Consider the following 23,798-nt stretch of genomic DNA (forward strand, 5'->3'; position numbering starts at 1 on the left):
CCAAGCAAGCAAGTGGTAGCCATGATGAGAAAGAGGGGGAGGAGCAAGAGCAGCGGGTGACAATGGTGGTGAGCAGGTAGATTCACTGAGGAAGGGGGGCTGTTGAGGGTGTCTTGTCCAAGGGTCCTCAAAAGCCCTGAGCTGGCACTGCCTCAGGTTCTGGACTAGGATATGGACATACAGTCAAAACCCATAGAGGGAAGGCTAATTTAATCATTGCAAAGTTTCCGACACACAAAGATAAAAAAGCCTGCAGGAAAAAGTGGAGATGTGTGATGTGTGGTGATGTGTGGCGCAGGTATTTATTTTGTGAGTACAACAGTTGGGAAGCTGATATGCTATGCCATGCAGGTATGAATTCCCAGAGGCCCTGGGAGAGGTAAGATCTGAACCCAGATCTCCCAGGTGCAAGCCCAACTTTCCAAACACTGGCCCACACTGGCTCTCCTACTATGGGTTCTCTACCATATTCTTACTCAGCAACTGTTGAAGCCAGACATGAAAGGTGCAGTAATCCCTTTGGTAGGGATCTTGATGGAGGGTTAGCAAGAATTCTGGAAAACACAATGAACTTGGACTTTACTGAAGGAATAATAGTTAGCACTGTGTGACCAACTTTTTCAGGGAGGATGTGACCCTTGGGAAAGGGTCTCCTCTACCTGATAGGCTTCAACTCTCCCCAATGTGAAGAAATTAACTGGATTTGTTTTGGTCAGCTAATTTGACCAAACTCCATATTTCAAAGGCCCTTGTTCCCTCTGCTGTTTGTGCAGAAGTGTGTAGGAATCCTCCCCCTTCTCCCGCCCCACGGTATTCTTTTAGTTACTGATGCAAATGGATGTTTTAGTGTTTCTGAGCCTCCTTCCAGTGAGTGACCAGAATGGATGCTTAAAGGCATGTTCAAGATCCTGGTGGACCATGCTGTGAGACCAGGTCCAATGTGTACAGGATCACTCTGCACACTTAACGGGTGCTTAACTTTGGTTTCCTCTAAAGCTGAGCCAAGAATGATATCCATCATCTCCAGTTGGCTGGTGCATGCCTTGCCCCTGCCAGCTGCGGCCCAGATCTAAGAGTGGATTTGTCCCACCCTTTCTAGGTGAGCCAGTTTGAGTCTGTTATACAGGCAGAGCCAGGGGACAACTTTTTCCATAGGCTAGAGTGCCCAGGAAAATCATGGGATGATTCCTTCCTTTTTCTTGGCTTTGTTTGAGACAAAATGCACTACCCACTTTTTTTTTTTTTAGAATGGGTTGGACAAAATACTAATTTTTGGCCACCAAGGGCAGCAGCACCTCTAGGTCAGACAACAGGTTGCTCAGGTAGTACAAAAAACTTGCATGTTTATTTTCTAAAAACTTTCCCTTCCTTTCTACTTTTTATTTTATTATTAAAACGTATATCCCGCTTAATTTAATAAAATTTCTACACAGTTTACACATAACAATATTAAAGTCACAGCTTAAAATACACTATTAGAATACACTTTTTAAATGCCATGTAAAATCTGTTCCTTAAATTAATACAGTTTTACTTTTAACTGTTGTAATTCTGTGGCTGGGGTCTCTCCTCTGTGCCAACCTGTGCGATCACTTTGCTAATATTGCTCAGACATTTCAGCCAGGAGGGGTTCTTCTATCAGAGTTTTGGATTTCCCCCTTAATTACTGGCATTCCTTTTGGTCCTCTGATTGGACATGTGAAAGCATTCTCAGAGGCCTGTTCAGATTCCCAAGATCATGGTGGTAGCTGTATAACTTTGTGGGGTCTCTGTGCCCCCACCCTGAGTCTTTGCACATAGTCACTCAGGTCACAACCTTGGGGTGCTCCAAGATACCAATCTCAGCTCTACTTAAAATGTAAATTATAATAACCAAACAAGGCCGAAGAGGGGGCTATGTATGTATGAGATAAATATTCTGTCCCTGACCTGTTGATTTATAAAAGCTACAGAAATCTCCCCTCCCTTTTCCTTCCAAATTTAATCCCTGGGGGAATTTGGCCGCTCTGCCCCACCTGACCTCCTGGGACTCTGAGTTTCCAGACAGGCAGAGGACACTGCTTAGCTAAGTGGTTCCCCTGACTCAGCCCAGTGGCTTTCCTAGAAGAATTAAAGGTCGAAACCAATCAAGAGGCAAAGCCATGATGCAGATACTGACAGTCAAAGTGCCAATTTCAGACTTGCTGTGGGAATTAATGAAGCATGGAGTGAAGGCTATAATGAAACCCCCTGGGGCAATTTCTATGTCCTTCTAATTATCTATTTCTGGCAGCCTCATCCTTCTGAGCCAATAATCACCAGCTGACACAAGGCCCGATCCTCATGTGCAAGAAGACTCCTCTCTAACAGACCCCCTGAACGCCACCCCAATTGAGGTAATGGAGTACTGCCAAATAGGTATTTATTTTCTCATCATGCGGAAGTGCAGACCTCCAAAGTTTCACGTACATTTCAGTGGAATAACTCCCTTATCATCAATGTGGAATAATGTTGGTGGCCAACTAGGCAGAGGTTGCAGGATGGTTCCACCATTGGCCATCCATACTGCCAAGGCTTATACATACAGATAACATTTAATCAGCAACCAAAAGCAATTAATCTTTTCCCCTTCTAAAATCTTTTCCCCTTCTAAAATCAATTAAAGCATGTCAAAATTGATGCCCTTCCTCCATCCAAGGGCCGCGGTGGCTTAGTGGTTAAGATGCTGAACTGCAGACCGGAAGGTTGGCAGGACAGCAGTTCAAGACCCGAGTGCCGCATGACGGAGTGAGCTCCCATCTTCAGTCCCAGCTCCTGCCAACCTAGCAGTTTGAAAGCAAGAAATTGCAAGTAGATAAATAGGTACCGCCTCGGCGGGAAAGGTAACAGCGTTCCGTGCACCTCGGTGTTCAGTCATGCCGGCCGCATGACCACGGAAGCGTCTTCGGACAGCGCTGGCTCTTCAGCTTAGAAACGGGGATGAGCACCGCACCCTAGAGTCGGACACGACTGGTTGGGGACACCTTTACCACCTTTTTTTCCTCCACCCAGTAAAAGTTCCACTGGGATCAAAACAGTGAACAGAAGCAACTCACCCATTCTTCTCCAGTCATTTGTTGTTACTGGAAATGCGAAAGAACTTTACAACTTTTCTAACACATTCCTGGCATGCACAAAGTGGGGAAGCTAGGTTCCGTGGACCAGGAGATGGGTGCTGGGTCCGATGGGTGGATGCTGTGCATGAAGCAGCCCCAGCTGGTTCCCTCTACCCCTCAAATTAAGGCTAGTCCATGTGTGCGCACACACACTCCCTCGTGTGGTTCTCCCCAAGGATAATGCACTCTGTGCAGCCTCAGCAGCCAGACTTGGCAATGTGTGGTCATTTTCAAAGGCAAATGCTAGCTTTGGCCTTAGTGTAATCTCTCTGACCATCTGTAAACTGCATTCTCACACACAACAACCAGATGTGCCAGAGTCTGGTCATTGCCTTAACATGATGTGGGAGAGATGGGTGGGAGGAAACTGGAATTCAGATACAAAACGGTTGCCCCTTCTCTGCAAGCTCCACTTCCCAAGTCATTGTGATGTCACACACCGTTCATCAACATGTTACTGTATTTTAAATCTTTGCACTGATGCTAGGTTTCATTTTGGTTTTCATTTTTCATTTTCATTTTATACTGGTGTTAAACTTTTATATTATGTTTTGTTGTTGTTTATTCGCTCAGTTGCTTCCGACTCTTTGTGACTTCATGGACCAGACCACGCCAGAGCTTCCTGTCGGCCGTCGCCACCCCCAGCTCCCCCAAGGTCGAGTCCGTCACCTCCAGAATATCATCCACCCATCTTGCCCTTGGTCAGCCCCTCTTCCTTTTGCCTTCCACTTTCCCTGGCATCAGCATCTTCTCCAGGGTATCCTGTCTTCTCATTATGTGGCCAAAGTACTTCAGTTTTGCCTTTAATATCATTCCCTCAAGTGAGCAGTCTGGCTTTATTTCCTGGAGTATGGATGGACTAGTTTGATCTTCTTGCAGTCCAAGGCACTCTCAGAATTTTCCTCCAGCACCACAGTTCAAAAGCATCTATCGTCCTTCGCTCAGCCTTCCTTATGGTCCAGCTCTCGCAGCCATAGGTTACTACGGGGAATACCATTGCTTGAACTATGCGGACCTTTGTTGTCAGTGTGATTCTCTGCTCTATTTTATCAAGGTTTGTCATTGCTCTCCTCCCAAGAAGTAAACGTCTTCTGATTTCCTGGCAGCAGTCAGCGTCTGCAGTAATCTTTGCACCTAGAAAGACAAAGTCTGTCACTGCCTCCACGTTTTCTCCCTCTATTTGCCAGTTATCAATCAAGCTGGTTGCCATAATCTTGGTTTTTTTGAGGTTTAACTGCAACCCAGCTTTTGCACTTTCTTCTTTCACCTTCATCATGAGGTTCCTCAGCCAAATCTCGCTTTCGGCCATCAAAGTGGTATCATCTGCATATCTGAGATGGTTAATGTTTCTTCCAGCGATTTTAACTCCAGCCTTGGCTTCATCAAGCCCAGCATGTCGCATGATGTGTTCTGCGTACAGATTGAATAGGTAGACTGAGCGTATACAACCCTGCCGTACTCCTTTCCCAATCTTAAACCAGTCCGTTGTTCCATGGTCTGTTCTTACCGTTGCTACTTGGTTGTTATACAGATTCCTCAGGAGGCAAACAAGATGACTTGGTATCCCCATACCACCAAGAACCTGCCACAATTTGTGATGATCCACACAGTCAAAGGCTTTAGAATAGGCAAAAAAACAGAAATAGATGTTTTTCTGAAACTCCCTCGCTTTCTCCAGCGGATATTGGCAATTTGGTCTCTCGTTCCTCTGCCTTTTCTAAACCCAGCTTGTACATCTGGCAATTCTCATTCCATGAATTGCTGGAGTCTACCTTGCAAGATCTTGAGCATTACCTTACTGGCATGTGAAATAAGTGCCACTGTTCAATAGTTTGAACATTCTTCAGTGTTTCCCTTTTTTGGTATGGGGATATAAGTTGATTTTTTCCAATCTGGTGGCCATTCTTGTGTTTTCCAAATTTGCTGGCATATGGCATGCATCACCTTGACAGCATCATCTTGCAAGATTTTAAACAGTTCAGCTGGGATACTGTCAACTCCTGCTGCCTTGTTATTAGCAATGCTTCTTAAGGCCCATTCAACCTCACTCTTCAGGATGTCTGGCTCTAGCTCACTGACCACACCGTCAAATCTATCCCCGATATTATTATCCTTCCTATACAGATCTTGCATATATTCTTGCCACCTTTTCTTGCTCTCTTCTGCTTCTGTTAGGTCCTTGCCATCTTTGTTTTTGATCATACCTATTTTTGCCTGGAATTTACCTCCGATGTTTCTAATTTTCTGGAAGAGGTCTCTTGTCCTTCCTATTCTATTATCTTCTTCCACTTCTATGCATTGCTTGTTTAAAAATAATTCCTTATCTCTTCTGGCTAACCTCTGGAATAACTTTGAGCAACTCACATCCTTGAGAACCTTTTAAATGAGTATATAATTTTTTTTGCCTCTCTGTATCTCTTCCCACCAATAATATACAGCCTCTCCAATCACCTGGGCCCTGTATGAGGGATTTGCCCTACCTCTGTCCTGTTTCACAGGCCCCTGGTTTCCTGACTCTTCTACTGCACACTGTCCTTCCCTGTCTCAGTTTCTGGCACTTCCTTCCCCTCCCTCGCCCACCTCTACTCTAAGGACATCCTCTTTCCTTGGGAGCTGCGGCACTGACTTGCCAGATTCCATCATTTATGCCCATGTGGTATGAGCAACAAGCAGTCTCTGAAGGCTACTTGCAGCTGAACAGGCATGCTGGTTCCTTCGCTTGGAGAGTTGTTCATATGTACTTGTTCACCATGCAAAACCATACTGCTGCTTTTTGTGTAAAGTAGGCCTGAACCTTATTGCCTTAGTGGTAGGATTATTTATTTGTTAGTTACATTTCTATACTGCCCAATAACCAAAGCTCTCTGGGCAGTTCACAGCAAAACCATAAAATACAGCATGATGTTAAGTTTTATCATGCTGTATAAGAGGCAAAAAAAAATTATATACTCATTTAAAAGGCTCTCAAGGATGTGAGTTGCTCAAAGTTATTCAGAAAGTTCTTCAGTGTGCTGGGAGCTGATCCCTGTCCTGAACTGCTCATGCTCGGAAGACATAAAGTGCTTTGAAGCTTGGTTATGCCTAACCATTGGCTATATCTTAGAAACCTTTCATGTGCTGAAGTCTCAAGTGGATCTTTGATCCCTTTAGTCTGGTCTCTGCAGACCTTTATAAGGTTCCACCTGTACATCAAACAGCCACAGAACCTGACTGTATGGAGCCCTGTGATTTGGGCCTGGTGACTTAAAACCTTTCAGGGAAACATTTCCAAGCCAGGGACTGCAGAATGTGGACTAAGTCTATGATTAGTGAAAACCACTGGGGCAAGTTTACTAGTTCACTAATAACAGAGGGGGACATTCCTAGAATGAGGGGATGACTCCGGGAAACAGGGGCTGGAATTATAAGGCCACAAAATACTATTGTACATATCATCACCACAACCACCCATAAGAACAGCACCTGAGATTCTAGAGAAGTTAGTTTTCTTCCCCTCATCTTGTCTTCTTTCTTTGCCACTGGAGCTTTTTGTTTTTCTTTCTCCTTTGACTTTTCTAGTTTATGGAGTTCCTCCACGTAGGCGTCATAGATTTCCCACTAAGAGAGACAGAGCAGATAGTCTTAGAAGTGATATTACACCATCAGAGCTGGAAGGGTACTAATGGATCAGCTAGTGCAACCTTTGATCCTAACAGAAGGTAAGTATGCCTCTTCAAGCATCCCCAGCTAGTGTCCACCCAACCTTCTTTCAAAAACCTCCAAGAAATGAGTCAGAAAAGCACAGAAGATGGGTGACAACATAAAATAAGCAGTGTGTTAATCAGGGTATTGGTGCTGGGCCATATGCAACTGAGCATACAGGGAGGCAAGATGCAAGCCTCAGCAGGAATAGGACTGGACTCAGATGACAGATGGGGGCAGATCCACAGGCATTTCCATCCAGAGGCATAGCTGGTTGCAAGCCAGAGCCAGAGTTAAGGTGTCTTTCCAAAAGAGAACTGGGGTAAAGATGCAGCAAGCAGCAGGCAACTGTGTGTGGGGAAGCTGGCAGACCTGGAAGGAAGCTGGAGGGAGCAGGTAGGCAGGAAGACAGAAGAACAGGCAAGGTGACAGACAGAGAGAACCTAGAGCAAGAACGGGGAGCCAAAAAATGAAGCCAGAAAATTCCTGGGCCTGACCTGGTGTTGCAGAACCCAGAGTCAGAGAGACCACGGAGTGAAGGAAAAAGAGATTCTTTATTTAACGCGCGGGCTTAAGGCTGGAATCATTTCCAAAGAGCCAGAAGCCCCAAAATACATCAGCACATTGTTTTTATAGACATTGTGACACATATGAAACGGCTCCTCCTCCCCCTCCCGCGTGGGGTTGCAGTCCTCAACATTTCTTTTCCCAGCACCATTGTTTATAATACAAGAACTGGGTTATAGGGTAGCCATGATAAGGAGAGAACAGAAGAGAACAGCAGAGAACAAGATATACAATTGTATGACCTTTGACAAGATAAGGAATTCCTGTGTCTCGTCAGCTTACAACAATATATTCAAGGGAGAAAGAGCTCAGCAAGAACATGAAGCATGAGACTGCATGAGGCTACTTAGTCTGACCCCCAATATGGCTGCTACATTCCCCCCTTAAATGCATAATTTCATTACAATTATAGCATTTTGATAACCATACAAAGCTTTTGTGACATACATATTACTTAGCCTCTTGTTGGGCTATTAGAGCGTAGAGGGCGGCAGTTTTACTAGCTGAGACATAGAATCATAGAATCATAGAATAGTAGGGTTGGAAGGGGCCTACAAGGCCATCGAGTCCAACCCCCTGCTCAATGCAGGAATCCAAGTCAGAGCATCCCTGACAAATGGCTGTCCAGCCTCGTCTTGAAGGCCTCCAGTGTGGGAGAGCCCACCACCTCCCCAGGTAATTGGTTCCATTGCCGTATTGCTCTGACACTCAGGAAGTTTTTCCTGATGTTCAGTCGGAATCTGGCTTCCTGTAACTTGAGCCCATTATTCCGTGTCCTGCACTCTGGGATGATCAAGAAGAGATCCTGGCCTTCTTCTCTGTGACAACCTTTCAAGTACTTGAAGAGTGCTATCATATCTCCCCTCAGTCTTCTCTTCTCAAGGCTAAACATGCCCAGTTCTTTCAGTCTCTCTTCATAGGGCTTTGTTTCCAGTCCCCTGATCATCTTTGTTGCCCTCCTTTGAACCCTCTCCAGCTTGTCTGCATCCTTCTTAAAGTGTGGTGCCCAGAACTGGACACAGTACTCCAGATGAGGCCTAACCAGTGCTGAGTAGAGGGGAACTAGTACTTCCCGGGATTTGGAAGCGATGCTTCTATGAATGCAGCCCAAAATAGCATTTGCCTTTTTTGCAGCCACATCACATTGTTGGCTCATATTCAGCTTGTGATCGACGACAATTCCAAGATCCTTCTCGCTCGTAGTGTGGTTGAGCCACGTATCCCCCATCTTGTAACTGTGCATTTGGTTTCTTTTTCCTAGGTGCAGAACTTGGCATTTGTCCCTATTAAATGCCATTCTGTTGTTTTCTGCCCAGCACTCCAGTCTATCCAGATCACTTTGAATTTTGTTTCTGTCTTCCAAAGTATTAGCTATCCCTCCCAATTTTGTGTCATCTGCAAATTTGATCAACATTCCCTGCACCTCCTCCTCCAAGTCATTAATAAAAATATTGAAGAGCACTGGGCCCAGGACTGAGCCCTGCGGTACCCCACTCGTTACCTCTCCCCAGCTTGAGAAGGTCCCATTGATAAGCACTCTTTGGGTCCGATTCTGTAGCCAACTGTGGATCCACATGATCGTTGTTTCATCTAGCCCACTTCGAGCTAGTTTGCTCATCAGGATATCATGGGGCACTTTGTCGAAAGCTTTGCTGAAGTCGAGGTATATGATGTCTACAGCATTCCCACGGTCTACAAGGGAGGTGACTTGATCAAAAAATGAGATCAGATTTGTCTGGCAGGACTTGTTTTTGACAAATCCATGTTGGCTTCGAGTAATCACTGCATTGTTGTCAAGGTGCTTCCAGATGGATTGCTTTATGATCTGCTCCAGAATTTTCCCAGGGATTGATGTCAGACTGACTGGTCTGTAGTTCCCAGGTTCCTCCTTTTTACCCTTTTTGAAGATAGGGACAACGTTACCCCTCCTCCAGTCATCTGGCACTTCCCCGGTCCTCCATGATTTCTCAAAGAGAATAGACAGCGGTTCTGAGAGCTCTTCTGCCAGTTCCTTTATGACTCTAGGATGCAGTTCATCTGGCCCTGGAGATTTGAACTCATTCAAAGTAATGAGGTGTTCCTTGACCATATGCCTGTTGATCTCAAGCTGCAATCCTGCCCCTTCAGCCTGTACTTCGCCTTTGCCAGGGGGGTCATAGACCCTCTTTTGGGAGAAGACTGAGCCAAAGTAGGAATTGAGCACCTCTGCCTTTTCTTTGTCCTCTGTTATCATTTTGCCATCCTTATTTAATAGCTGAACAACCATTTCTTTCCTCTGCCTTTTACTATGCACGTAGCTGAAGAAAGCCTTTTTGTTGTTTTTAGCATCCCTCGCTAACCTCACCTCGTTCTCCGCTTTAGCCTTCCTGACGCCATCCCTGCAATTCTGTGCTACCTGCCTGTACTCTTCCTTTGTTACTTGGCCTTCTTTCCACTTCCTATATGTGTCCTTCTTTGTTTTCAGGTCATCCCTAAGCTTTTTGTGAAGCCACATTGGCTTCTTCTGTTGTCTTCCACCTTTTCTTCTTGTTGGAATTGTTTGTGATTGTGCCTTGAGAATTTCCTTTTTTAAAAGTTCCCACCCATCTTGGACTCCTTTTCTCGCTAGCATTGCTTGCCATGGGACCTTACTGATCATTGTTCTGAGTTTATTAAAATCAGCTTTCCTAAAATCCAGGGTACGCGTTTGAGTACACTCGGCTTTTGCTTCCCTTAGAACCAAGAACTCAAGTACAACATGGTCGCTTTCCCCCAGAGTTCCTGTAACTGCTACTTTATCCACTAAGTCATCTCTGTTGGTTAGGATCAAGTCAAGGATAGCCGATCCTCTAGTTCCTTCCTCTACTTTCTGTAGGAGGAAGTTATCCGCCACACAAGTCAGGAATTTCCTGGAGGGGCCATGTTTTGCAGAATTTGTCTCCCAACAAATATCGGGGAAATTGAAGTCCCCCATTACTACTACATCATGCTTCCTTAAAACATTGGCTATTTGCTTTTCAAAAGTTTCATCCTTGTCTTCTCCTTGATTGGGTGGCCGGTAGTAGACTCCGACCACCATGTTCCTTTTATTCTTTGCTCCATTTATTTCAACCCAGATGCTCTCGATGGGGCTACCAAGCTCCTCCTCCTGTATTTCTGTGCAGAGATATGTATTTTTCACATACAGTGCAACCCCGCCTCCCTTTCTGTTCCTCATAAAACATAAAACAGATTGGTTAAACAGCGCATAAGACAAGGAACGCAGAGACATAACAGAACTTTTATGAACAACACTGGTAGAATTAGGATGAACAATGCTTTAAGCCAGCTAAGATCTGGAAGCCAAGGGGTTAACTAATTGAGCTAATTGTTTTGTCTTATTGTTTTGTTAGCTACTATATCGTGCAGCTTGTTGATCTGTTCATCTACAGCATTGCCATTATCAGTTAAGTTAAAACAACAGAGCTTTTGGTATGTCTCACAACTTAAATGATGAAGAAGGAAGAGGTAATCTATACCAGCTCTATTTTCTAGAACTGCACCTCTTAGATCACGCAACTCTTTATTTAACAATGACAATGCTCGTGAGGTGGCATTTATGCTTTTGGCTAAGCTGCAAGCTAACCGGTTGATTTCCAGACCATCAGCCAAGGCTAAACCTGGAACCCTAACCAGTGACATTGCTAAGGCCAATTTTTCTGAGTCAGAATATAACTGCACATGACTATTACAATTTTTAGTTAGTTGGAGTGCTCGAGGCTGCCGTCGACGGATTTTCTCGGGCCACAGGGGAAGAACTGGCACCAGTTCAATTGGCGGCTGAGGCAACATGGGTGGTTATTAGACAAGTTGGCAGGAATGAATGACCAAGTGCAGGAACTACATGTCTAAAACTATCCATGAGGCAAAAGTATGTGGGCATCATTAAAAGATATGTTTTGAATTTTATTACAGTGGAAGGGGGCCAGGGATAGCTTTATATTTTTTGGAAAATTTTTGACAATTAAGCATTCGTGCACACGTAGTATTTGTTTCAGCAACGATGGGGGTGTGTAGAGTGAACTCTGTAGGGGGTAGGATCTTTGCAACTACGCCCCAATTAGCATTTTGGGAATAAGTTAAATTTACACTATAAACTCTTAACATGGTATCTTTTTGAATTTTCCCAGGATGTCTACAGACAGGTATTAGGCAAGAGCTAATAAGCCTGTTTGCAGGTATACCTCTTGGCAAACAAAAATGTTTTACTCTCGTGATGTTAGCCAGGTGAAGCCAGTAATTATCAGCAAATCGCGGGGACAAACTTCTCTTTCCAGGGGCAGACCCCCCTTTTTGTACCTTATTAAGGAAACACAATGCAACACTACTAACACTACAACACGCATGTTTGATCTTCTTTGGGATCTGACCGTACGCCGGGCAGCTATTCACCTGGCAAGCTGCAGTAGGGTCTAGTCCCCTTCTTTAATTCTCTAGTTGCAGGTCTGACCGTATGCAGGGGGACAGTCTCCCGGTGTGTCCACAGTAAGGTCTAGCCTGAGTCTTCTTACTGCTTTTTTAGAATGATTTTTAAAGGATTTTCAGGATTTCTGTTTACAGTCTACTCTCCCCCTTTCGCTCTCTTGACTCGTGTCTAATGTATCCAGGGTTTAACTCCAGCTGCTTTCATAGCTGCGGGGGTGGAAAGTATGACAGTTCTTAGTCCTCTCCATCTGGGAGTCAAAGGGTTATTTTTCCCTCTTTAACTCATACTTTAACTCTTGGTTGGAAAGGATGAACTTCTGTGATGGGAATGGCTTATTTTCTAAGACAAAGCGATGCTGGGCTTGAAGAACTTTGCTCAGTGTTTGGACTTCTTGTTTAAAGCTAAGGTTTGCTTGCTCTTGATGCCGCTCCAGTGTCAATTATGAAGTCAGTGTCACGGCCCCTCACAGTCAATGTCACGGCCCCTCACAGTCAATGTCACGGCCCCTTTCAAGCTGTCTCCCTCTTCGCTCATTCTGGCCCCTTTGGTTTTCTCTTTTGTATTTGATTTATTTTATTTGGGTATTCATGCCACTAATGTCTATCTTGTCCACACTGGGCACACTGGTTCTTTTTTAAGAATCTTTTGCCTCTGCCGGGTCTTCTTTTTTTCTTTTGTCCACGTCTTCTTGGGCCTCTGGGTTGAGGGGGGTATACTGGCGATAGGCATCTGAAAGACGCTCCAAGTACGCTCTGGGGCCTCGGTGGCACCTTGCAGCACTTTAGCCACTTTGGTCATATTAATTGACTTTTTTATACCTGCTTTCATGGCTTCTAACAGCAGGGTTTGATACTGGGTGAGGCGCTCTAGCCCCACTTGTGTTTTGGGATTTTAGAGGGGGGGTTTACTTACAAGGAGACTTTATTGGGTAACTTACAGCACACAGGCGTACTTAATGGTTGGATCAGACAGCTTCTCTGAACCACGAGCTATTGGGCTAAATGGGTTTTATACCATACATGTTACTTATGAGGCAGCACAACACTAGCAAGCATTTTCAGCATAGGCTAGAAGTGTTTGGTTCTCAGGCACAGCTTCCTGTAAACAACTTCGCTTCTCAAAGTGCTTGATAACACTTTTATTTATTAGTATGGGAAGACAAAATTTTTTCTTTTTCTTTTTCTTTCTTTTTCTTTGCTGATCTGCCTGTATTGCAGATCATGTTTTAAACTTTTTATATAAAACTTTCTGCTCTATGCACTAGCCTTGTCTCTTTATTTGTCTTTTTTAAGTTAAACTCACTTACTTAAACCTTTCTGCCTTACACTAGTCCCAATGACACACATTTGGGATAGGCTCTTCTTCTCTTTCTAGTTACATTTTCTTCATCTTAAAGAACTATTACATTATTGTGGCTACTTTACCCCAGGTAATAAGCTCCAGGCACAATCAGCTGCTTTTAATTTACCCTGGGGGCAACTATGGCCACGCTTCTTTTCTACAAATGTTTTTTCTTTGCCTCTTGCCTTTTCTTTCTTCTTTTTTTTCTCCCTTCTCTATCTGTCTGCTACTTTCTCTATTCTTTCTTTTCTACTTGCCTTTGTCTTTTCTCCTTGTCATCTATTGGGAACCACACTTAGTATCATTTGGAGTTGCAACTAACACTAATCTGCAAATATCACATATATTTTATGATATCTAAGAAATCATAAAATATACATAACAAACTTTTTTTCTGCAATTTAACACAATGAATGGAAAGCACTTTTAGCACGGTAAGGCATGATGGAGCAGATCTAGCAATTATACTGCTCTTCTGGCTGAAAGCTCAGGGCCCATTAAAATCAAGGGACGGGCATACTCACACACGCAAAGAGTTCTAGGTCACCATTTTTGCATCGGCAAATCTATGCTGCATGAGTTCTAGCAGAAGGAAATCTAAAAGTCATAGATCAAACTCAGCCTGCTGTACACTGAGCTGACTACAAACACAGACACACGGTCCACAGCGATGAGAGTTCATGTTTATTAAAAGCTTCACAGCACTGTCCATGGCAAGTCTTTGACAATTTAAAATTTTAGTCCATGTGCAGAGTGTCTCTAAAAAGCCCAGACAATGATGGAGGCAAACAGAGAAGGCTCTGGGCAATGAAGATGAGATGTTTCCAGCAAAGGCTCCCCACTTTTGCATCAGTTTAAAAAGGGGAAGTGTGGCCCTACACCCCTTCTGACAGACAAGGGCCTTTAACTTTTTAGCAAGGCCTCTGTCTAAACAGAGCGGCACAGCTCAGCTCTCTAGCCGTGACGCTTTAACCTGGGCAACTCCTCTGTAAATTTTATTTTACTTCTGTCAGGTTCTCACAGACATTTTAAAACCTTACTCTTTTTTTTTTCTTCTAACCTGGTACACGAAAGCACTGAAACACTGAGTGCCGAAACTCAGGACGCTGGGGGGTGATGGGCATCGCCTTATACTTGCATTTTTCAGGCAGCCATTAATCTTCGGGAAGGCGGTGGGGTGATTTGCAGGACTTCAAAGGCAAGCTTCTCAGTTTGTTTGTATTTGTAAATCCCAAGCTCAAAACAGGACATGATGAGGTACAGGGCAGCTAAATCTTTGCTTTGGCACGGGCAACAAATAACTCAGGTCAGCTTTCTTCGCTGGGGTCTCAAACAGGAAAACAGTCTTAATTTAAAGTTGTAACATCACTGACAGCGTCAGCCAGCCAGCTACACAGATCTCATTGTTTTTTAAGACAGTTGCTCCAATATCTTCTTTTTTTCTCAATCAGGTTGGGTCTCCCAGCTTACACAGTTTATTGCAGCTTTCAGGAGCATGGTAGTAGCGTGATTTTGGCTTGGCCAGGAACATGCTGTCTGGTTTCTCAGTCTCTTCAGCACACATGCTTAGGCAGTGTAACACTGGACACTTAAATCAGTGAGATTTCTTCATTGCAGGGAATCCCACGGCAAAAGCTTAATGGTTACGCTCTTCAGAAATCATATAGCCGATGGTCAGTAGCTACAGGCTCTATGCAATTCTAACACAGTTCAAAGCTAAACACGGTTACCTTGACAGAGATCTTCAACATGGTCTTTCCGCTTCATTCTGCTTTGGGACAGTCTTATGGCACACTTTTTACTCGAAGAGGGGTCTAGCCTGTGCTCTGGGGGCTGATTTTTCATCTTTATTTTCTATTTTGCCTTCATCTTCTGGGTCTTCATTTTCAGTTTCCATTTCTTAGGGATTTCATCTCAATTAGGCGAGGTGATGATGTTGCACAACTCAGAACGTTGTGGGCAATTTTCCTGCCCCCCTCTCTCAGCGCGCTAGGCTAACAGCTACTTTTTCGGCCTTACACTCTCATGCTCCCACACTTTGTTAAAAGCCAGACTGTCCTGCAACAACATTTTTCTAATTAACAGCCTCAGATCTTGTTCTTTTTTTTTTCTCAGCTCGACCTTGAGCTTTTTGCTGTTTTCTCTCTCTACTCTGAATCTTTTTTTTTAAATAAAACCCTTTTTCTTCTTTGTTTGACATACATCTCAAGGGGGTGCAAGTCTTGAGCAGTAGACGAGCTCGCCTCCCCCCCCTTTTTTTTTTTTTGTGAGAACACATCTTTTTAAGGGTCACTGCTGATTTTATTAAATCTTCTGCCCAACACTTCAATTCTTCAGTTTCTTTTATTAATGCTGATTGAGGTGTAAGAGGGGAACCTCCCGATCCCGTAGAGATGAAAGTCTCGGCAGACAATATCTGGGAGTTGAGGACCGTAGCTGAAATCGGCGAATAACTGCCGGTGGGGCTTGAAACTGATGGCGACAGTTCTAAGTCAAAGCGAGGGGCAATGCCTCTGTAGGGGGGATGGCAGGGGCTCAGGAGCCACAGGATCTGGATCTCGACGGGGCGGTCTTACAGTAACATGGGGCCGTGGTGGAAGCAGGGCATAAGCAGGTGGAAACGCCGTTAGCTCTGCCAGATCTTTACATGAGGCTTCTAACACTGGTTGTAATTTTTTGGCCAATTTTTCTTTTCTGAGCACCAAAGCTTTTGCCTGGGATTCTAGGCATTTCTTTAGCCATGGAGGAGAAGCGCCGACTATGGAATCTCACGAGTTTATGTAGGGAAATTGGTCGGGGTGCTCAGGTCTCCCAACCACAATGGCATATACACGGCTGGGCTCCAAAGAGCCTTTAGTAGGCCATCCTACACCAAAAGACGGCCACTCTATTTCACACAAAGTCTGCAACCATTGAGGATTCATGGGGGGGTCCCCATAATCTCTACTAAAACCTTTCTTAAAATTTGCTAGCATACATCCCAAGGGGGTGCAAGGTTTGCTTCCCCCCACCACCCATAGCCTCCCTCCTAAATTGAAGACAGACACAATTAGGGAATGGGAATTGGTCAGTGAGTGAGGGGTCTCACTGGCCGACACAAGAGGATTTTACACACCACACACTTTGCTACTGGCCTGGGCACCCGGACGGTCAACGGTATGCGTCAGAAACCGCAGTAGCCACTCACACAATCATCAATCTCTCCACTGCATCCATATGTCCCTGCCACCCACTTTTCCCATTTTTTACCAGAGCGGAAAGCGGCTTCCCCAGCTTCCTCAGCTTCCTACTGAGTACTGGCGTGCTGGGTACTGGCGCCCACTCGGGGGTGTGATCAGGCCCCCCTTCTACCTGCAAGGAGTAGGTTCTTTTTGTATACGTATACTACCAACACTGACCTTCTTCATAAGGCGGGGCCCTCTTTTTTTCTGCCCAGTGGCCTTTCTCCCTAAAGGCGGGGCCCTCTTTTTCCCATATACTTGCCTTTCTCCTGAAGGCTTCCAATGTGGGTTTCAACTCAATTGCAGCTGCGATACAGGCAGGGCTCAAGTTCCTTCCTCTGCTTCCCAAGGTTCTCTTGCTGCTCGCTGCCGTTTGGGCGATCCCGGTGCAGGCTTTCTCCCATTCACTCGACAAAAAGGTCGGTGGTGCCAAGAAAGGGAGGCATGCGCCGAGCTCGTCTTCCCGGTGCAGCGATCAAGAGCAGGCAACTGCCACCTGTCTGGCTCAGAGCCTGCCACATCCGAGTCACGACACCATTTATGTTGCAGAACCCAGAGTCAGAGAGACCACGGAGTGAAGGAAAAAGAGATTCTTTATTTAACGCGCGGGCTTAAGACTGGAATCATTTCCAAAGAGCCAGAAGCCCCGAAATACATCAGCACATTGTTTTTATAGACATTGTGACACATATGAAATGGCTCCTCCTCCCCCTCCCGCGTGGGGTTGCAGTCCTCAACATTTCTTTTCCCAGCACCATTGTTTATAATACAAGAACTGGGTTATAGGGTAGCCATGATAAGGAGAGAACAGAAGAGAACAGCAGAGAACAAGATATACAATTGTATGACCTTTGACAAGATAAGGAATTCCTGTGTCTCGTCAGCTTACAACAATATATTCAAGGGAGAAAGAGCTCAGCAAGAACATGAAGCATGAGACTGCATGAGGCTACTTAGTCTGACCCCCGATATGGCTGCTACACTGGAAGTGTCTAGGACACTGGCCAGATGAGGAGGAACAAGTACATTGTCTGGGGAAGGATGGCGTCCTGCTGAGCCCTGGCGAGATAACACTGTCCCTTTTTCCTTAGGTGGTATACCACAAGAGACTCCACCCAGTGTGCAGCCCAGAAGGCTCAAATTTAAAGGGGTGGAAGAGGAAAAGAACAAAGGATGGGAGGGAGAAGAAGAGAAAAGCAAAAGAGGAAATGAAAATATTTTAAAAGTTACTTTATATTCATAGAATGCTACAAGACAGAAGATAGGGGTGGAATTTTGTTCCACATCTAATACCTCAGCTCAGTTCTGACAAATTTAACAAGTTCCTCCTCTGACACACTCCACCCGGGCCATTATCACAAACAGCCTTATGTGAACTCCACCAGTTAGTTGGAGATTTGCATTTGTTTTGGCACTGTGATTACCAACAAGGGTGTCCACTTAAGGACAATTTGGATATAATAAAGATACATCCCTTTCTCTCCATGTAGTTCTGCAAGGGAAAGCCTCTGAATCCCTGCTTTGTCTTATGTTCTGCTGCATGCCAAGTACAATAGACAAATCAGTGGTAATTGGAACAATTGTCACAGGGACCGCAAGGAAAAATAGACCAATTCAATGTCTAGGCAACCATTAACAAAAACACACCCCAACGAAAACCTAAAAACATAAGCAGCTGAATTCCATCCCCACTCTTCAGCTGTAAAGATCACTTATCCTAAGTGGTGCTATTGTTTCTAAGCTGTAGCTTAAAGAGACGGACAGCCCCCCTCCCCCACACCACCCCTGGACACATTGGGGAGATGCTGTAATGCAGCATCATTGCAATGCCTTCAACAGATGTTCTTTCCTTCACACCAGCCAGGGAGATGGGCCTCCATGCTTCATCCTGTAGACTGTCACTTTTCTCCTGGTTGCAGAAACACTCAGGAACAAATGCCTTTATTTCATTCATAGGGAGAACCACATGCATTGGAAATGAAGGCTGCAGTCCTATCCACACTTTCCTGGGAGTAAGTCCACTAGAACTCAGTGGGACTCACTTCTGAATACACACGGATAAGATTGTACTGTAAGGCACTCAGTAATTTACATTCAGCGGACAAGGGAGCACCACTGCAGACACTTCAAACCTTCAGCGAATCCAGAATTGGCCACCAGTATCAGCCCTGCAATTCTCACCGGCTGTCCGGGATGAGCACAGGCACCAGTGGACTTGTAGGGTGAGATGCACGGGCCACCTGGGCACAGACAACATTAACAGAGATAACTAGTGGAAGAGCATTTACCTGGTTAGCAGTGTCAGAGAAGGTAGCTCTAGGCGGGGGCTCCATCTGGCATGCCCTGTCCTGGAAGAAAGGATTTCAAGGGGCGTACAGTTAATCCAGATCAATCCATGACATCAAAAAAGCCAGCTCTTGCTTAGCTTGTCAGAAGCTGCCAGAAAGGGGAACCCTGCAGGGAAAGTGTCACCATATTTATCCAAAGATTTGTGGGAAGGCGAGGGTATTACAAATGGTTTGGTGTTTACTAACAACCTGACAATGAAAGGTGACCTGTTGTTGAGGTGTCCTCAGGTTCACATGAGTTCAGGGCAATGAAAAGCTCCTTGATGGGAATCTAAAATGGAAGGAACATGGAGTTCGATAGAAAATGCTACAAGTTTGCCTCAGATGATTAGATTTTACTGCTTCTGTACCCAAGAGTTGTGTAACGTGAAAGGTGACTTGTACTATTTTACGGGTAGAAAAGCCTATGTGAAATGCTTAGAATTACCTGCCTCCCTCTCTCTCTCTTTCTCTCTCTCTCAATCTCTCTCTCAATCTCTCTGGAGAAAGGGATTTAAAAAAATTCAAAGCTACCTAAGTTTTTACCTCAGCACCTGCAATCTCTGGAAGACAGGCAGCCTAAGAACCCTAGATGGAGAGAATGAAACTGAGGAAGAAGCAGTTGGCCATCCAAACAGGACTCAGATTTAGCCCCACTAGAGTTAGCAGGGTGTGGCAGAAGGGAAGCTGGGACCCAGGGAGGCTGACCACAGGGGATGGGGTAGGACTGTGGAAGTACATATCAGTGCCATGCCGGAGCAAATATGAGATGATCCTGAGGTCGTTGTTTTTGTTACAATAATATCTATTATACTACTACTACTATTATTCATTACTCTATTACTTTCCAGCGTCGGAAGCGCTGTATGATTCTCAGCTGTTTCATCAGAATAGATAGCCCACTAAGGCTACGATGCTATATACACTTACTAGGAAAAGGTCCCATTGAACTCAATAGGGCTTACTTCTGAACATGGGACTGTACTGTAAATGGTTTGCTTCTCTGCATTTACAGCCCACCCTACTCCACAGGCCTCATGTGGATAACAGACGTTTTGTCTTAAAAAAAGAAAGAAAAGACAACACACCCTTGTTCCTTTGATTCTTATCACGAATCAAAGTCATGACAGCAAATGCCCTGGGTCCTGCCATAATTAGAGATGGGATGCCAGCTGACCAACTGCGATGCCTCCCAACCCACAAGACCCTCAGAAATATATCGCTATGTCTCTCCCTTAAATCTTGCCACACATTTTAAGGCATGTCTATTTTTTTTACAAACTTTCCTAAGATGCTTTGCCTTCTAGAATTATTTTTATCATTCCTGTGGTATCTATGAAGGATAGCTAAATGGAACCTCCATGTTCAGAGACAGTATATCTCTGAATATCAGATGTTGCAGACAAACAGGGGAGAGAAATCATCAGGGCCAACTTGTTAGCTTTTTTTAGGTGTCCAGCTGGCCGCTGTCAGAAACAAAATGCCAGACTGCTCCATCAAGGCAATTCCTACATTCTCCTAGTTTCCTTGATGTGGAAAGGCTATTCAGAAGCCTTCTGCCTTGCTCCCATTTGAACTGCTTGTCAGATCCAGTCTGAGAAAGTGCACAAATTACACCACAGAATTGCTGAATATCTCCAGACCTAAAGTGTATCAACATCTTCCGGTCCATACACTTTCACAGCCTGACGAACAGCTCCATTCCAAATGGTTGAGGACAGATCTTGAAATCTGGAGAGTCTTTGAGCAGGGAATGGGAAAAATTTGTGCAAAGGATCTACAGAGAACTTGAAATAACAAGTATGACATTCTTTCTCCCCCAGCCATCCATGAATACTGTAATTTCACCATCTGGGTGGATTTCAAGGGCACCAGAAACCTCACATAGAAGGGCCATCATTCTCTGTCACTGTGCTCCTCACTGCTAAAGGCAAAAGCTAATCAACATCTTTCATTCCCATCAGCAATTATCGCTGGGTGCAGAGAGATGCTACGCACACAGACATGCATGATGGCCTGTAGCTGGTGTCAAAAGGGAAGTGGGGACAGCTTACCCTCACTGGATTATTGAAGGTTTGCGAGGCTCTCTCACTGAAGTTAAACTGGTTGGTGAGCTTTCGTTCTTGTGCCACCTGAGGACGTGGTTCTTCTTCTTTTTCTTCTGGGGCTGCAACCTGAAGCAGGAGAAACAGGATTGAACTAAGGACAGGATGGACCATGCTTTTCTGGATGACTGGGGTGGTGCCTGCAATTTCAGGATTTGATCGAGGGGCTGGACCCATAATAAGTCTGAAGGCAGGTGGGGGTGGGGTGGGTGGAGAGAACTGGGACCTCCCTATTTTGACAAAAGCATCCAAGGGTGAGCAGGTAAATATGCCTTTCATCTTAGAAGCCTGAAACTACATTCTGGCAAAAGGCAAAAACAAAACAAAACCCCTCAGTGGCATTTTCTAATGCATGTTTCACATTTTGTGATGTGAATTTCAGTTCTCAAACCTGCAAACTTTTCCTCCTGAAGAAAAGCTCTCTGCAGTTCAAAATGTGGTGCAGACTTTGTATTTAATACATTTTTATCAACCCCCACATGTCTGCTGCTATTCTATCTACACTGAGCTAGACATACAGTATGTGCCTTTGGGTTACCCATTTACCAGGGAGCCTAAAGAAACTCTCTGCCTCTGGGAAAACAAGAAGGTCCTGGCCATTCTTTTAGTTCATGGCTCTTCCCCCACCCCCATCAACGTTGGTGTCAGGACCTGCTTCTCGTTTTCATGCTCCCAGTTTCATGTGCCATTACCCATAGATTGGGGAAGGTTTGGATTAGACACCTGCTCATAGAATCATAGAATAGTAGGGTTGGAAGGGGCCTACAAGACCATCGGGTCCAACCTCCTGCTCAATGCAGGAATCCAAGTCAAAGCATTCCCGACGGACAGCTGTCCAGCCTCATCTTGAATGCCTCCAGTGTGGGAGAGCCCACCACCTCCCTAGGTAATGGGTTCCATTGTCATATTGCTCTAACAGGACGTTTCTCGTGATGTTCAGCTGGAACATCACTTGATGCCCATTATTCCGTGTCCTGCATTCTGGGGATGATGGAGAAGAGATCCTAGCCTTCCTGTGACAACCTTTCAAGGACTTGAAGAGCACTATCCTATCTCCCCAGTCTTCTCTTCTCAAGGCTAAACATGCCCAGTTCTTTCAGTCTCTCTTCACAGGGCTTTGTTTTGTTTCCAGTTCCCTGATCATCTTTGTTGCTCTCCTCTGAACCCTCTCCAGCTTGTCTGCATCCTTCCTAAAGTGTGGTGCCCAGAACTGGACACAGTACTCCAGATCAGGCCTAACCAGTGCTGAGTAGAGGGGGACTAGAACTTCCCAGGATTTGGAAGCTATGCTTCTATTAATGCAGCCCAAAACAGCACTGGCCTTTTTTGCAGCCACATCACATTGTTGGCTCCTATTCAGCTTGTGATCGACAACAATTCCAAGATCCTTTTCGCTTGTAGTGTTGTTGAGCCATGTATCCCCCATCTTGTAACTGTGCATTTGGTTTCTTTTTCCTAGGTGCAGAACTTGGCATTTAACCCTCTGAAATTTCATTCTGTTGTTTTCTGCCCAGTGCTCCAGTCTGTCAAGATCACTTTGAATTTTGTTTCTGTCTTCCAAGGTATTAGCTATCCCACCCAATTTTGTGTCATCTGAAAATGTGATCAGCATTCCCTGTAGCTCCTCCTCCAAATCATTAATAAAAATGTTGAAGAGCACTCAGTTGTCTCACCCTTGCATCGGATGCCTGAATTACTACTCCTGCTGATCAGCTCAGCTGCCAGCAACTGAAATCTGTCAGCTGGCCAGTTTTCTCACATGGAGCAAGAAAGGGAACAGCATCCTGCATCCTCCCAGGCTACGCTCCCCCATGTCTTAGAGCCTGAGGCTTTGGGCATTTTCCAGGAATATGCCAAGGTTAATATAAATGCAGACCACTTTGGAAATGGCCATCCTCTACAAAAGCCATACAGAACTTGAACAGAATCTCCCAGTTTAAAACACACACACAAGCTAGCAACTTGCATGTCACCATGAAACATTACCAGCTCATCGGCTTTTTCTCCTCCCTCTCCCTCTCCTTCCCCTTCTCCTTCCACTTCCACTTCTCCTTCTGCTTCTTCTTTAAGTTCTGCATCCAAGGCCTCAAAGTCCACCACAACAGACGAAACAGGAATCATAGCTGAGAATGAAATGGACAGGGTGGCAAACACAGGACATGAGGCTTCTCCTAGTAGTTATTGCAGACTCCCCATCAGAAATATGGAACACATCCCGCTTTCTGTCTGCAGACACAATGGCCGATGCACAGGGTGGAAAGCGAGCATTAGGGCCTTGGTTTTCCAGCCAGAAAGACTGAAGTTGAGCTGGGATGGGGAACCTTTTTGGTCCCGCCCCCTCTCAAAGCTCATTTTAGTTTTCTGTGCAGAGAGAGGCACAGAGAAAGGGTCAGCTGGTGCTTGATTGGAGACAAGGTGCAGCTTGCAGAACAGTGCACAGGGAAATTTCTGCTGTTATCTCTGATCAGTGATTGGAGATAACAGTGGGGATTCCTCTCCCTTTGTGCCATGAAGGGACAGGGCTTGGGGAGAGGCCTCAGCCCTGTGGGCTAGATGGGCCAGCTTGGAACACCAAACTGGCCCATGGACTGAAGGTTCCCCACCCCTGCTCCAAGCATTCTGGAGAGATTTAACCCCTTTGACTTTCCAGTCCCTTCATTTTTCAGAGGTTTTCTCTTTGGAAGTCAAAGGTGACCATGCTGGTCATCCTTGGCAATTCTCCACTTATGTATAAATGGAATGTGGTCACTGTCTCCAGTCAGGTCAACAACACTTGCATCTTGCACTAGGTCTTGGGCACCACTAAGGATTAAGTTCAGGGTCACTTTACCTCTGGTCAGTTCCATGACCAGCTGTTCTATGGCACAGTCATTGAGGCTGCAACCCTAACCACACTTTCCTGGGAGTGAGTCCCACTGAACTCAATGGGGCTTACTTCTGAGTAGACATGTATAGGATTGTATTTTTAGGATATCTAG

At 45.1% G+C, this 23,798-nt stretch overlaps 1 protein-coding gene across 2 annotated transcripts in view; it reads right to left on the reverse strand.

Annotated features, from left to right (window-relative positions):
* The window catches only part of DNAI1 (dynein axonemal intermediate chain 1), a 232,862-nt gene that overhangs the window by 174,399 nt on the left and 34,665 nt on the right, over positions 1-23,798 (reverse strand). The window contains exons 6-9 of one of the 2 annotated variants that reach the window (XM_084832793.1): positions 22,807-22,943; positions 20,770-20,889; positions 18,677-18,736; positions 6,597-6,731 (exon numbers count right to left, since the gene is read on the reverse strand). In XM_084832793.1, coding sequence (XP_084688919.1) covers positions 6,597-6,731; positions 18,677-18,736; positions 20,770-20,889; positions 22,807-22,943 — 452 coding nt within the window. The remainder of the gene's footprint in view (positions 1-6,596; positions 6,732-18,676; positions 18,737-20,769; positions 20,890-22,806; positions 22,944-23,798) is intronic. The other variant, XM_084832794.1, reaches the window with a different exon arrangement.

The sequence above is a fragment of the Heloderma suspectum genome, chromosome 2 (genome assembly GCF_057233095.1).
Source record: "Heloderma suspectum isolate Gila_16-S chromosome 2, 16-S_ref, whole genome shotgun sequence".
In the NCBI taxonomy this organism is placed as follows: domain Eukaryota; kingdom Metazoa; phylum Chordata; class Lepidosauria; order Squamata; family Helodermatidae; genus Heloderma; species Heloderma suspectum.